Here is a 15,052-nt window from a genome sequence, read left to right as displayed (position 1 = left end):
CGCCGTATGCAGCCAATGCATGACTTGCAGTATTCTTCAACCTCCAACTTCATTCGGGGCCAGTAAAACCAGTCTCTGAGCAATCCATAGGTCTTTTCCACCCCCAAATATCCAGAATCATCATGAAGTGACTTCAACGCAATCCTCCGATACTTCTCGGGCAAAACCAGCTGGCAACGCCGGGTCGGTCCGGGGGTGATGTGACCTGGTATAAGATCTGGTTCTTCAACTCCAACCGAGGTCATTCTTTCAGTAATGGAGGCACCAAAGCATGTTTCATCTTCTCCGCCTGAGGCACGTCTCTCTTTTCTACTGCGGACCAAATAGTGCCAATGCCCAGATCACCTCGCTGAGCAGCTGCTGCTTCCCCAGAACTCAATTCCGGCAGCTGATTTGTCTTCAGAGCAGTCAGGTTATAGAAAACTTGGGGTATGGCGTCATCAGAAGCTCCCAACTGATCCACTGCTCGATCCTGCCTCTCCTTTTCCTCTGCCTTCACGGTGATGGCAAACTGACACATGGCCTTCACCCCAGGGGCAGGAACACTCTCCCACTCCTCGTCCCCGTCCAGTCCCTCACGCACCTGTTGGGCCAAAGCACCCGCATCAATATTCCCGCTCCTCAGCCGGTACTTCAGGCTGAAATCATAGGCAGACAACACTGCCAACCACCAATGGCCTGTGGCATCCAGTTTCACAGAGGTCAGGATATAAGTTAGGGGGTTGTCGTCCGTCCTCACCTCAAACTTGACCCCATACAGATAGTCACTCAGCTTATCCACCACCGCCCATTTCAACGCCAGGAATTCCAACTTGTGCGTGGGATAGTTTCTCTCGGAGGGCGACAAACTCCCACTGACAAACATCACAGGCCTCAACCCGGTGCCCTGATCCTGATACAGGACGCCCCCTAAACCCTCTCGGCTGGCATCTGTGTGCAGTACGTACGGTAATTGGGGGTTCGCAAAAGCTCCTTCGGCGACTGAAAAGCCTCCTCACATTTTACGTCTCACCTCTGTCCTAAAGGCTCCAGCGGGTTTAGATATTCTCCACCCTCCTGTCCTTTTCTCCCCCCTTCCTTTCTTCCCCAAGGGAGGGTAACCACACAGAAGCTGATTCAAGGGGTGACTCACTTTGGCGTAGCCCTTCACGAATCTCCGATAATAACCACAGAACCCAAGAAATGAGCGCAAAGCGCTCACAGTCTGGGGCCCTGGCCAAGTGGTCACCGCTTCTATCTTAGCCAGGTCTGTAGCTGCTCCCTTCCATGAGATTATGTGTCCAACATAGCTAACAGACATTTGGCAGAACTAGCACTTGTCCAGGGAAAGTTTTAACCCTTCAGCTTTCAGGCAGCCGAGCACCTTCAGTAGCCTCACTTCATGTTCTTCCATATGAGGTCATCCAAATACACCAACACCTCAAGCAAGTTCATATCCCCCACTGTCTTCTCCATGACCTGCTGGAAGATTGCCGGGGCTCTCGATATGCCCTGGGGCATCGGGGACATATAAATGCCGTCTTCTCTTTGTCAGTCTCACTCATCGGGACCTGGTAATATCCACTCCTCAAATCCAGCACACTAAACCACTTCGCACCACTCAGACAGGCCAGCGCGTCTTCGACCCTCGGGATTGTATACTGGTCAGGGACGGTCTGCCTGTTCAGAGTCCTACAGTCCACAGACATGCGTACCTTCCCGTTCTTCTTCCGGGCCACTACGATTGGGGACGCACAAGGGCTTCGGGACTCAGAGATGATCCCAGCTTCCTTCAACTTACACAAATGCTGCCGCACATCTTCCACATCTGCTGGAGCCAGTTGTCGTGACCTCTCTCTAAACAGGGTGCCCTCGGTCACCCAGATAGTATGACGAGTGCTCTTGGAATAACCCACATCAAACTCGCCAATAGAAAAGACACCTTCCAGCTTCAACATCTTCTCTGCCAGCCACCTTTTCCAACCCGGTGGCACCGGGGAGTCCCCAAAGTTGAATGACTCAGCGGTCAACTTTCCCCCCTTTTCCAATAGTTTCTCCCCAGCGAGCCTCATGGGGGCACTAGGCATTACAGTCACCGGGAACAAGTGCGCCAGGGGCATTCCCCGCTTGAAGATGACCTCCCTCTTCAAAGTGTTCCTGATGATCACTGCCATACTGCTCGCCTGTACAACTTCTGCAATTTGGGCCTCACCAGTACCCCAGCAGGAAATCCCAACTCCCCCTCGTGGTCTTCCAGAGTGTCCGCTAAGAGGGCTTTGCCCTCAGGCACTCCAGGAAATTTGGGGGTCCCCATCATTCTCGCTACTTTCCCGGGCCATACCACCATTGGCTTTGACTGGGTGAACCACACAGTCCCTCATTTAAATTCGGTATCCAGCCCAATGCTGCCACGCACTTCCTCAAAAGCAGCCCGAAACACTGGGTGCACAGACAATGTCCCCAAAAAGCTCTCACCCGCATTCTCCTTGCAGGCCCCCATGAGCCTCCTCACAAGAGGGGTGTTGGTCCCCACCAGAATTGAAATGCCGCTTGTCTCAACAGGGTCCGGACAAACCAGCACCACTGTATCAAGAACCTCAGACATTCCCACATCGGCCTCCGAGAACTCCAGTTTCACTGACAAATAATCATTGTATGGATAATCACCAACACTGAGATCCCAAATCTCCAGTGCATTGAATGGCGCCAAGGGTAAATGCTTCAGATAACGGTTGTAAAACGAACAGTACAGTAACTTGACCTGCAACCCGGTGTCGAGTATGGCTTTGGCATAAATATCCTCTATCCGTAACGACACACTGGAGTGTGATCCCACTAAGCCTTCAGGAATAGGGTCTCAAACAACAGGAATTCTGCAGATGCTGGAAATTCAAGCAACACACATCAAAGTTGCTGGTGAACGCAACAGGCCAGGCAGCATCTCTAGGAAGAGGTACAGTCGACGTTTCAGGCCGAGACCCTTCAATAGGGTCTTTTGCTTTCGGGAGTTCCTTGGTACATTGCTGGGAATGTGTTCCCCCAGAGACATCAGGCCGCTCCCTCACTGGGAATCCTGTAAGTTTTCACAACGACTCTCCCTGCTGAGGTACCCGGGGGCTCACTCTCCTTTCTGGGATGACACCTGCTGCCAGCAGCCCTCTGCATTGTTCATCCCCTTAGGGGATCTGCCCCCCCATCAGCTCCATCATATGGGGGGGGGGGGTCACACTCACTGATAACAGCCGACTTACCTCCATTCTCAATTCTGCCGCAATCTCCTCTACCACTCCCTGGCGCAGGCAGGGGACTACTACCGAGGACTGTACCCTGCTGACTGACTCCTCCCACTCCTCTGCCACGTTCTCTTCTTCCCGTACCTCTCTGATCAGTTCAACAAAAGATGGAGGAGGGGGGCGCATCTTATGAGCCTGTCGGAGACCCCACGCAATCCAGTCATGGGACTGGGCACCCCTGGCTATCTGGTCCATTTTTAAATGATCCACCTCAGCTGCCTGAATGACCCCTCCGCACTGTAAGCAATTTAGCTGCCTCTCTAGTCGAAAAATAAAAGCAGAAAGCTTCTCCCCCTTCTCCTGACACATGTTTTGGAATCCCCCAGAAGCTCCACTGGGCTTCCAGTCGGACCAAAGGCACTGTCCAGTGCTTGCAGATAATTGACAGCTGTCACTACGGGATAATTTAACCTGACAGTTCTGACGTCAGCAGCCCACCCATTCAAACTTTCAACCAATCTCTTGTCACTTTTCATCATCCGAGCACTGCCACTCATCTAACAACTGAGAGGTCCGTTCCGCCCATGTCTCATACTCCTCCTCCCCCTTGGGGGTGGGCGTTATTCCGGAGAATAACCATAGCAGGGACTTGGAATTTGATTTTTCCATTTATTCACCAGAGAAGTAAGGGCGGACACTACCTCAGAATTCTCACTCTTCACCTGGGGATGTGGACTAATTAGACATTCCAAATCCAACCACTCTTTCCCCTCACTCCTCAGAAATGATAGAACCCTATCTTTGAAATCTCCGCCCCCAGCTACCTCAGCGCTGGTCTGCATTAAAACGAGAGCTGCACCAGCCATTTTATCAAACCTCCACTCACAATTGCAACTTTAACAGTACTTAAGAGTGGAATTAACAATTCATCCGGAGTACAATTATCTGCCCCACTGGTTCATTGCTCAGGGTAATCACACAGCATCCAACAGAATCAATTCTGAACGTAGCCCCCACAATTGTAACACTTGCTTTGCCCAGTGGCTTAATATAGGGGGTGATAAACCCCTGCCCGGACAAACTTAAGAAATCTCGTTTGGGTGGATGCTGTGCGATGTGTCCCGTTACAAATCAGTACCCCAAAATAACAAACAGTACACAATAAATAATTTAGCTTTATGACTCTTACTTTGAGTATATGGTTAGCAGAGAAACAAAATATAAAAGAAAAAGGGCCCAAATCATAAGATTTAATAATAAACAGTCCGTGCACAAAGTTGGAGCACATTCAGTAGTCCTTCTTCCATCATCGGTCTCCTCCGAGTGTCGCCAACCTTCGGACCCCCGCTCAGAGTCCACACCATCCGGTAGTCTACCAAATCTCTCCATTTGCATATTCATTTTCTTTCTCTCTCTCTCTCTCTCTCTCTCTCCCACCCCCTCCATCCCTCCCTCTCCCCCCTCCCTCCCTTTGCAAAAACCTGCAAAATCAACTGCTTCCAGAATCACAAGACAGGGCAACAAAATCCTGATTGGCTAACATGCATTCACAGTCCTGTCATCTCCAGCCATAACCCAAACATTGCTGCTACAGAGAAACCGTTACCTCAGCAGTGAACATTACAGAGAAGCCATTACATTAGCCTTAGCAGTGAAACATTACAAAGAAGCCGTTACAATACCTTTGTGGTAGTGGCAAAGACACACTGACGGCACAGCCACTTAGCATCTGATGCAATCACACTTGAATCTATGTTAGGCATGTGACACTTCTGATGATAGCCTATTGAAAAACAATTAATTTGTTAAAATGCTTCTCGTTTAAAAATACCTTTGCTAATTCTCAAATTGATACCGGCTTTTAGCGTACCTTGTCCACATTTGTCACAAATAACCATTTCATTAGGTACTTCAGAACACTCCTCCTGGCATATTGTGCAAACCATCTCTCCACCTCCACAGGCTCCTAGGATAAAATGCACAATAATGTAGCCTTTTCACATGTTTCCACAGTCACCATATGTTTGCTAACAAAGATAACTTATGGAAATCTGAGAAGCGTTGAAAAAAGTCTCGGGACATTAAAGCATAGATCTAGAAATCTAAATTGTAATACTATTATACAAATACACACATGAGAAAACCCATGACAGTTCATTATGAACTTTTACATTCTTCAGAAGACGGCACTGCCAAGTGAAGAAGAAAGTTCCACCCATGAAGCCAGAATTGATAAACTAGTTCTCTCTCAGTCCAACCCACCACCCATTATTTAGAGTTTTTATTAAATTCATAAATTTATTCATGTCGACATCACTGGGAATGCAAACATTTAATGCCCACCCCAAACTCCAAGGTTTCATTAAGAAACTGGGCCTGGAGTCTGCAGTGACATTACAGGCCAGAGCAGACAAGAATGGCAGACAGATTTCTCTCTAAAATATTTGTGAACTAAATGGGTTCTGTGCACATTATTTTTAAAAGACAATCCAACTTTTACCTTTACTTTTTATATTACTTTAATTTCATATTGTTGAATCAGAAATCCGATGTTCTAGCTGTTAATCCAATAGTTAAATCACTGAACTGCAGTACCAACGGTAACAGTAGAGGTCGACCTTCACTAATCCGACTACCAGTAATCCGGTTCCTTCGATAACACGGCACTGATTATGCTTAATGTGATCCTTCTGTAATTCGGCATTTTCACAAATCCGGCACTCCTCAGGTCCCAGTGGCACCGGATTAGTGAAGGTCAACCTGTACTTTTTTTTTTCCATTCACTGGAGGAGGGTCCAGCGGATACAATCTAGCATTGGCAAAAATGGACCCTTCCAAAAACAAAAGATACATCAGCTTTTCGTGGACGAATATAGGAAGACAATTAAAATGTTTACATTGTTATCAACCACATTTTAAGAACATTTTAACTTCTAGGATAGCTTTCATATTTAGTAAAACTGAAAAGTCAAAAGTATATGCCAATCACCGGCTTCATAAACATAATCACACAATGACGTGGCCATAATTTGATTAGTCTGATGATTTCAAAATCAATACAGACCATTCTTCATAATGAGATTTTTCATGTAAACTCAAATTAATCTACAAATCACAAAACAAAGTGGAAACAACAATTCCTGCAAAAAAAACTAAATCAAGCGCAACTGCTCCAAGACCAAAATACCTCAAAAGTCCCTGCTTACCACATGAGCAAATTTTTGGACAAGGCATTGCAGTTTTTGTTTTATAAAAAAGTGTACTGATATTACAGGGCACAAAAATCTATGGAGGTTAGGATGAGGAAACAGTCAACTACTGCTGGACCACACATCAAAAACGTACATTGAAATACTTGGCTCTGATATGACAAATCTTGGTGATTTCTCCCTCCCTGATGTCTCATGATCAAATTGTTCACTGACCTCTTTTGGGTCCTGACCTAATACTTAAACATTTGGAACACTGAACAGTACATCACAGGAACAAACCATTCAGCACATAATGTCTACATCAAACCTGATACCAATCGAAACCAACCCCGTCTGCCTATACAGGGTCCATATCCCTGTGATCTGCCTGTTTTAAAATTTCCGTTGGCAAGTAAATTTATTTCATTTGGATTAAAAAATATTCAATTCATCATTCAAGAACTACCCTAACATTTAATTGAAACATGAGGTTAACTTATACTGGAGATCAGCCCTACTTTTCATAATACTTCCTCCAAATATCGCTTTATGACCTCCATCATAGCAGCAAAATAGTCTATTTTCAAATAAACAGTTTGGACCTCATTCTTAGGAGAATATCACTGATGCATCAGCAGGTTCTACAAGTATTCCACATGTTGAGCTCGGTTTGCATGTTAATTCAGAGAAATATGATATGCAGGATCCACATTAAACCAGCAGGTCTAATGTGCCAAAAGCCAGAAACAACTCATTGTTTATCCACATACTTGATTCAGTAAAGCCTCGCCCATTAAATTATAAAAAGGTTACCAGTCTGTATGTCTTTCCACAAGACCCAGGACTTTGAACTGTCTTCAAAGATGACAAAGCAGCTCTCTTTCTGTTTGTTCACCTTTAAAGGAAATTGGAATGAAGATAAGCTTTTTATAGAAATTTAAAGTGAAAACAACTGGAAATACAAATGAGGTGAATTCAGTTGGAAATTCAAGAGAGCATTTTGAGAAGTCCAAATACAGGTGTCCCACGCTTTTCGAACGTTCGCTTTACGAAACCTCACTGTTATTAAAGACTTACATTAGTTCACTGTTTTCACTAACAGGTGTTTTCACTGTTACAAAAAAAGGCAGCGCGCGATAAAAGGCAACGCGCAAAAAAAAGCAGCGCACGAGAAAAACATCAGCGTGCCACGCGCCCAAAGCAGCCGCTCTCCCTCGGATTCGGAATGGCATTCTAGCCGGCATTGCTTAAACACGGGCCTGTGAGCAGCCATTTGCAAGATGAGTTCTAAGGCATCGGAAAAGCCTAAAAGAGCTGGTACGGGTGTTACTCTTAGCGTAAAACTAGACATAATTAAGCGTTTGGATCGTGGTGAACAAAGTAAGGACAAAGTGAGTTTGGCTTGTGGAAGTTGACGAAGATGATGTTGAACAGGTTTTGGCATCTCATGACCAAGAACTGATAGATGAAGAGCTGATCAAATTGGAAGAGGAAAGGATAACAATCAAAACCGAATGCAGTAGTGAACGGGCCGCAGACAGATACCAATTCGCAGAGAATGCAGCGATAGCTGGGAGGCACACAGCACATCTTTAAGAAAAAAGCTGAAATAAACATGCTAATTAATTAGGTGCCGCCCAGCATGTAATTGTCAGCCCAGATCAGAGGCGATTGCCAATTGTGTCGCCTCTGATCTGGGCCGACATGTAAGTGCCGCGCAGCACCTAATTACTTAGCTTATTTGTTTCGGCTTTTTTCTTAAAGATGTGCTGTGTGTCTCCCGGCTACTGCTGGACCCCTGCAGGCTTCACAGATCGGTATTGGGTCACTGCCCGGAGGGTGGGGGCCACTGCACCGCCCAAGCTCCGACGACTCAGTCTAACACACCACCATCAGTGTGCTCGGCACTTTCCCAATTTTGGTAAGCGATACTACACTGTACATACATTATTTCTACTTTATATAGGCTGTGTATTTTTAAATGTTATTTGGTATGATTTGGCAACTTCATAGCTTAAAGGTTACTGGAGAGTGCTTGCGCCGTGTTTTTGCTGACGGCGCTTGCGTGAGATTTTCGCTACGGAGAACAGTTCAGGCAATGATCGTGGAAAAGTATTTCTACTTTATATAGGCTGTGTATTTATCATATCATTCCTGCTTTTACTATACGTTATTGTTATTTTCGGCTTTATGTGTTATTTGGCATGATTTGGTAGGTTATTTTTGGGTCTGCGAATGCTCACAAAATTTTCCCATATAAATAAATGGTAATTGCTTCTTCGCTTTATGACATTCCGGCTTACGAACCGTTTCATAGGAATGCTCTACCTTCGGATGGCGGGGGAAACCTGTACTCCCTTGAATTTCCAATTGCATTCACCTCACATGTAGACCATTCTTTTCTCACGAAACCATGTGGCCTCTAATTACAAAACAATGGAAAATAAACCCAAAAGTAAAATGAAGTTTTTTTTTGTTGTTTTTACTTATGATCAAAGTACAGAACTGAAATCTACAACATAATGGAGCACCACTTGAAATAGTTCCTCTAACATATCAATCTGGATAAATACTCTGATGAAAACAGTTTGTTCAATAACTCGTATAAAACACGTGCTGACATGCCCTAAAAAAGCAGAAGCCCAGCACCTGGATCCCACATGTACCAGCCTTTTTGTTTGTTGTTGAAGACACAGGGCAAATATTTTCTACTTGTGCTTATAGATTGGGAGCAGTGTTTTCAATTTGGTTTGAATGACTGATTCAAATCTAGTAAGTGGTTTCCACATCAATGAGAGGAAATGGGAACATAGACAGCAGTAAAGATCCCCGTGGCTCTTCAAGACTGCACGGCCACAAAAATACCATGGCTGATCAATTTGAATTTCATGTACAACAATAAATGCATCTTACAAAATTCCCTTTGCATCCATTAAATATAAAACTTGAATTAATCTATAATATACCGAGAGTATACACTCAACCTTTTGTGGAAGGGAAATAACCAAAGTAAAAATGATTCGCAAACAAAAACTTCTAGATCCCCTGGATATCAATGTTTCCAAGAATCTCATCTTCTGAAAAATAAACCATGTTTTCCCCACATTTCCCCCTGCCAATTCATGATTCCTATGTACTTCATCGCCACATTCTTATCCATCCATCTCACTTAAATTACTTATTTCCTTGCATCTATTATTCACAAATTTAGAAATCATGCCTTGCCTCCAAATTATTTATATAAACAAAACACTAATCTGTGACTCACTAGTCACAGGTCTCCAGACTGAGAAATAACCTTACACCATCACCCCCTGCATTCTACCATCAAGCCAATGACAAATCCTATTAGCCATCTCTCCCTGGATCCCATGCAATCTAACCTTCCAGATGAGCCTGCCACGTGGGGCCTTGTTGAAGTCTAAATAACCAAAGTCCACTGACCGTCATCTATTCTCTTGGTTACTTCTTCAAAAAATTGAGATCCGTCAGACATGACTTCCCATACACAAAGTGTTATCCCCAATTACACCTTTTTTATCCAAATAACCACATCTCCTGTCCCTCAATGTCAAATGCATCCCTTTGAAGAATCACCACCAACTCAGATCCACAGTGCATGTTCTTTTAAAATTTGTGATAAATAGATGTCAGCAACATTTGTGACTGATCTAAGCTTTAACTCTTCCTCTTGAATAGTTTTAAAATACTTGCTACCTTCTAGTTCACATTGTCATTCTGTAATCTAGGTAAGGAGCTTGAAGATCAAAATCACTAAACCGGTTGTGTAACTCATGTGCGTCAGGTCTAGACAAGATTGTCAGCTTTCAGCCCTTTCATTTCAGTACTATTTTAATACTAATGTTTGGTTCTCCTTATCAATAATCATTTGGTCCCTGTTTTTTTGTTTATGGGCATCTACCATAGATCAAAAATATTAATCAGAACAAGAGTACTTCATGCTGTCTCAGCTATTTATTGTAAATTTCCTTGCATCTCCCACTTGTAAAACAAACTGCACTTCTGTCATCTTTCTTTTATTGCTAATTTACACATTAGATCTATCAATTTCTTGATAGTCATCAAAAGCAAAATAAAACATTCTTCAGTTTTCAACTATTGGGAGCCTGTGATTTCTGCCACAAATATGAACTAATACTTCTGTAAAAGCTAAATGGCATGAAAAAATATTTTCAGATCTTATAAAACGTTCATATTGTATATAATTAGAAAAATCTTAAGGATATGCGTTTTGCAGTTGCCTCCCATTTATGAAAATCTGTGCTTGCCAAGATCCTGAAATAAAAACAATTGCTGGAAGAACTCAGCCAATCATTAGCATCTGAAGAAATGGAAGACTTTTCACATTCCAGATCAGGGACCCTTCTGAAGAGTTCCTGACCCAAAATATCGACTAGTTTTCACTTCCACAAACGCTGTTTCATTGGACAAGTTTTCCCCTAGCATTTAGTTTTGTCTTGGCCATCTGCTTTTGAATTCTAAAATACCACCAGCTCTCAGGCTTGTTTCTTTTTCCAGTAACATTGTAAGACTTTCAAGAATCATATACGTTATTAACTGCCATTGGCCTTCTACTCCCAATGGTATTTTTGTTCCTTAAGGAAATGTATACCTGTTACACAGTACAAATTGAATTGTTTGCCACTACTTTTCTGTTAGCTTTAATCTATTTTCCTAACTTACTTTGGTCATGTCACACTTCACAAATTACACAAGGGCAAGGCCCAAGTTTTGTTATTGACAAAAATCAATATTAAACGATACAAAATCCACTATTTCTTCCAGTGGTTCCTTTACTACAGGGTCGTTAATTAATCTTGTCTCATTGTACAATACTATATTCAAAATACCTTACTTGCAAGCTGGTTCCTCACATAAAACTAAGAATTTATTTTATTTTATTTAGAGATCCAGTGTGAAATGGGACTTTCCGGCTTGACCCAGCAACCCAGCTATTTAACCCTGGCCTAATCACAGGACGATTTACAATGACTAATTAACCTACTAACTGATACATCTTTGGACTGTGGGAGGAAAACCACAAGGAGAACATACAAAATCTTAACATACAGCAGCGGGGATTAAACCCTGGTCACTGGTAATAGAGCTATGCTAACATGCCACCCCAAATAAAAAGATAAAGTCTTATTATAATACTTCAATATTTAAGAAAATATAAAGTCAGAGGAAGGCTTTGTGGTAGTTTAACATCGGGTAGCATGGACTTATTGGAGCAAAGATCATGGGTAAGTGCTGATCCTTCCATAAACAGGGCAGCTGCAGAAAGCACATCCTTAAGGGTCCAGTGCTATTTACAATGTGAACATTTTATAAGATCTGAACACTATTTTCATGTAATTTAGCTTTATCAGAGAGATTAGTTCATATTTGTGGCAAGCATAGGTTTCTGATAGTTGAAAACTGAAGAACAATCTGGTACCCCACAGAACGATTGATGTTACAGGTGCCTAACTTGCCTTCAGTCTCTTGGTGAATCCCAGGTGACGTTAAAATGCAATATGCATCACCTGTGTTTGTGTTTTCCTACCTAACAATGGATAATGTGACTTAATAACAGGGTTGTTAACACCCAAGTCAACTGAAGTGTGCATAAACATTGCATGGAGAGTTAGAAATCTGTTCTCAACCGCACTGGCTAGAAGTTGAATCATATATCATGAGGCAATTGTTCAGAACCAAAACAAATATTCTAGTTATTTTCAAAGCAAACCACAAACTTAAACCACTCACAATACAGCAGCAAAACTACCGTATGTCCTGTTAAGAAGTGAAATCATTCATAATTACTCCCTTATAACAATACACAAGTCTCTAATTCCCTGATTTATATTCTATATGATTACACAACTACCATTAGCAGACCTATAAACATTTTTTATTATTTATTGCGAGATAGCACAGGATAGACACTAAGCTGCACCACCCAGCAACTCCGAACTTCACCCTAGTCTAACCATGGGAATATTTACAATGACCAATTAATCTATTAAACAGAATGTCTTTAGACTTTGGGAGGAAACCAGAGCACCTGGAGGAAACCCACACGGTCACAGGGAGAACATACAAACTCCTTACAGATGGCAGTGGGAATTCAACCCAGATAGCATTGTGCTAACCACTAAACTACCACGATTGTTTTCAACATCTTAATTTTCCAATCAAGCATAATTACTCTCCACCATCATTATTCTATCTTTTATTACCCAAATTAAAATCATTGAGCAATTGTACAAAAATAAATCTTCACACGATCAGAAAGTTCAAAACTCTGGTCATTTTTTAAAAAAAATACCAATTATAAACAAGCTGCTTATATCATATTGAGAATAAATAAAATTAATAACACTTGACAGTGAATTAAAGAGTTTATGCATCTAATCAATTTTGTACATGTTGGCAAAGAAAAAGGATGAGGGAAAGAAAAATTTATTCTTGAATTCCACACCTCACTAGCAATTTGTTAGCAATGATGAGCAAATGTCACCTTTGATACCAAGAATAATTTGCATTTCTCCCATAAATGTCAAAAAGACAAGACCAACAGCATCCTCTACATTTGCATCATTCTACATGATCCTGCCTTGCTTCAGAATAGATACTTGCTGTGGATTAAAGTTACGAGTATATTGTTTTTACCTTTTTGACTGTTCCAAGATAAAATAAGCCATCTGACCACCTGGCTAGGACATCCTGGCCTTCCTCAAACTTGCACACAGGTCTTTTTCCTTTTGATCCATCCTGTAATGACAAAGGAACCGAGGACACTGGCGGCTTCAGGTTTTGATGGGAGGGAGATCGTTTGTGGAGAGATGAGTTACCTACTCCCGTACTGTCTCTGTCCATCAGGAAAATAGCATCATCAACTGGAATTTAAAGTTCAAATAAGGCAATTTTAGAACAATTTATCTACATATTACATTGTAAATCATATTTTATGACAACCTATTATGTTTAGTCTAAGCCCGTCAAGTTTAATCATACTTCCAAGTCACCTGTGGAAGTTCACTCCCATTTAGCCATGAAACTTTTTTCTTCTCTTCTTAAAAGTCCCATGATGCAGTATTATAACATTGCTTTAATTAGTTTAAAAATGAGTCACAAAAAATACAAAAGGTCACTTAACAGTTTAATTCAAAAAATAAAAACAAAAACTCATCCTTAACTTCAGATTAAGGTATAATTTGCTCATTTTTTGACATCAGCAAAATGTCTCAATAATTATTTTATTCTTAACTGCTTTGTTCCGCTTTACATTTGTGCACTGGAAATGACATTAAATCTTGTATCTTAAACTCAGTTACATTTAACTTAAAATGTGTCACATTCTATAACTTAGATGATGTAAACCTTTATGCGGGAGGAGGTAACTTTCAAATGTGGCGTCCAATTTTACAGCAAAACAGCATTAAATTTGCACAAACACACACTCCTATTTAAGAGAAAATAACCGAACCAAATGAACGTAAAACATTATAAACTAAGTGTGTGGCAGCACATCGGCCTGCATAATGCTGTAGTAGCATGGTTATTAACACAAGCTCATTCATCACAAATCCTGATGCACAAAAACACGTACAAAATGCAATAGTAACTTCAAAACCTGAACTAAACATCGTTTAAAGAAAACGAAACGATACTGCCATATCAGCATAAAGATGCGGGCTAAAGAAATCCTCTAACCCTCCGCCTACTACCGATTGCATGAGCAGAAATCGAATCCCCCTCCAATCTATTAGACTTCATCTTAGACAAAGGCGGTGGGCAAATGTAAACAAAATGAACCAAACAACGCGTCTAAAATCAGCCCTTTACAACCACACCACAGTAGGCCCAGAATATATTAAGACAGTCCACAGTTTCTGCATCTAGAAGCCGGACACAGAGGGGCCACTTCCCCTCACGGAAACGGGAACCGAGAGGCCTCGCTCTTGAGGCTCCAGAAACCCTTTCCCTCTTTTAAAAAAAAACAAAACAAACACACACAAAGAGAATATCACTTAAACAGCAGTACTCACCTCATTCGGCCACTGCAGTGAAATCACTCTTTTTTTGTTTTTCAAAAGCATACAGTGCCGTACACAACCACCCCTCTCGCTGCAACCACTCCTGCTGCTACTCCTCACTCACAGTTAGGGGCAGCTCAGCTCACACCAACGCCATTTTGGTTTCCCGCGGACCAGGCTATGCATTGTGGGGGAGGGAAGAATGAGACAGGCGCATGCGCGTTGGCCCCCGCGAGGTGGAGAGAGGGTGGGCGCCGTGGGACATTCAGCATGTCGGCAGTCTGTGCGCAGCTCATTCCCAAACTCTCAAAAAGAACGAAAAATCGGAATACGGACACCTCGTTCCAATGCATTAGTTGTTGCTCAATTGTCATATGTACCAATCCTTTTGTAATGTTATTGTATTTTTAATGTGAACGTTTTTTAAGTTGGTGGACTCATGTCATCAGAAACATCAATTGGTTTTGCAGCGGTAGTCAATGTAATGTAAGTAAAGAGCATATCTACGACTGCATTTTTAAAATATATATGATATTGGAAATAACATAGATATTAGACCAATAAAATAGGGATTGGGCGCAAGTTATAGTTTTCTTAAAACTAT

The 15,052-nt window shown here is 42.2% G+C and overlaps 1 protein-coding gene across 5 annotated transcripts in view; it reads right to left on the bottom strand.

Moving 5' to 3' along the window:
• Positions 1–14,622, bottom strand: part of mtf2 (metal response element binding transcription factor 2) — a 46,447-nt gene extending 31,825 nt beyond the window's left edge. For 4 of the 5 annotated variants that reach the window (XM_072273449.1, XM_072273448.1, XM_072273452.1 and 1 more), the window contains exons 1-5: positions 14,461–14,622; positions 13,082–13,308; positions 7,217–7,298; positions 5,083–5,178; positions 4,895–4,995 (exon numbers count right to left, since the gene is read on the bottom strand). In XM_072273449.1, coding sequence (XP_072129550.1) covers positions 4,895–4,995; positions 5,083–5,178; positions 7,217–7,298; positions 13,082–13,288 — 486 coding nt within the window. In that variant the 5' untranslated portion in view covers positions 13,289–13,308; positions 14,461–14,622. Of the gene's footprint in view, positions 1–4,894; positions 4,996–5,082; positions 5,179–7,216; positions 7,299–13,081; positions 13,309–14,460 lie in introns of those variants that run through there. The other variant, XM_072273450.1, reaches the window with a different exon arrangement.
• Between the last annotated feature and the right edge of the window lie 430 nt (positions 14,623–15,052).

The sequence above is a fragment of the Mobula birostris genome, chromosome 12 (assembly GCF_030028105.1).
Source record: "Mobula birostris isolate sMobBir1 chromosome 12, sMobBir1.hap1, whole genome shotgun sequence".
NCBI lineage: Eukaryota > Metazoa > Chordata > Chondrichthyes > Myliobatiformes > Myliobatidae > Mobula > Mobula birostris.
The sequence above is the reverse complement of the archived record's forward strand: the minus strand, read 5'-3'. Positions and strand labels throughout refer to the sequence as shown.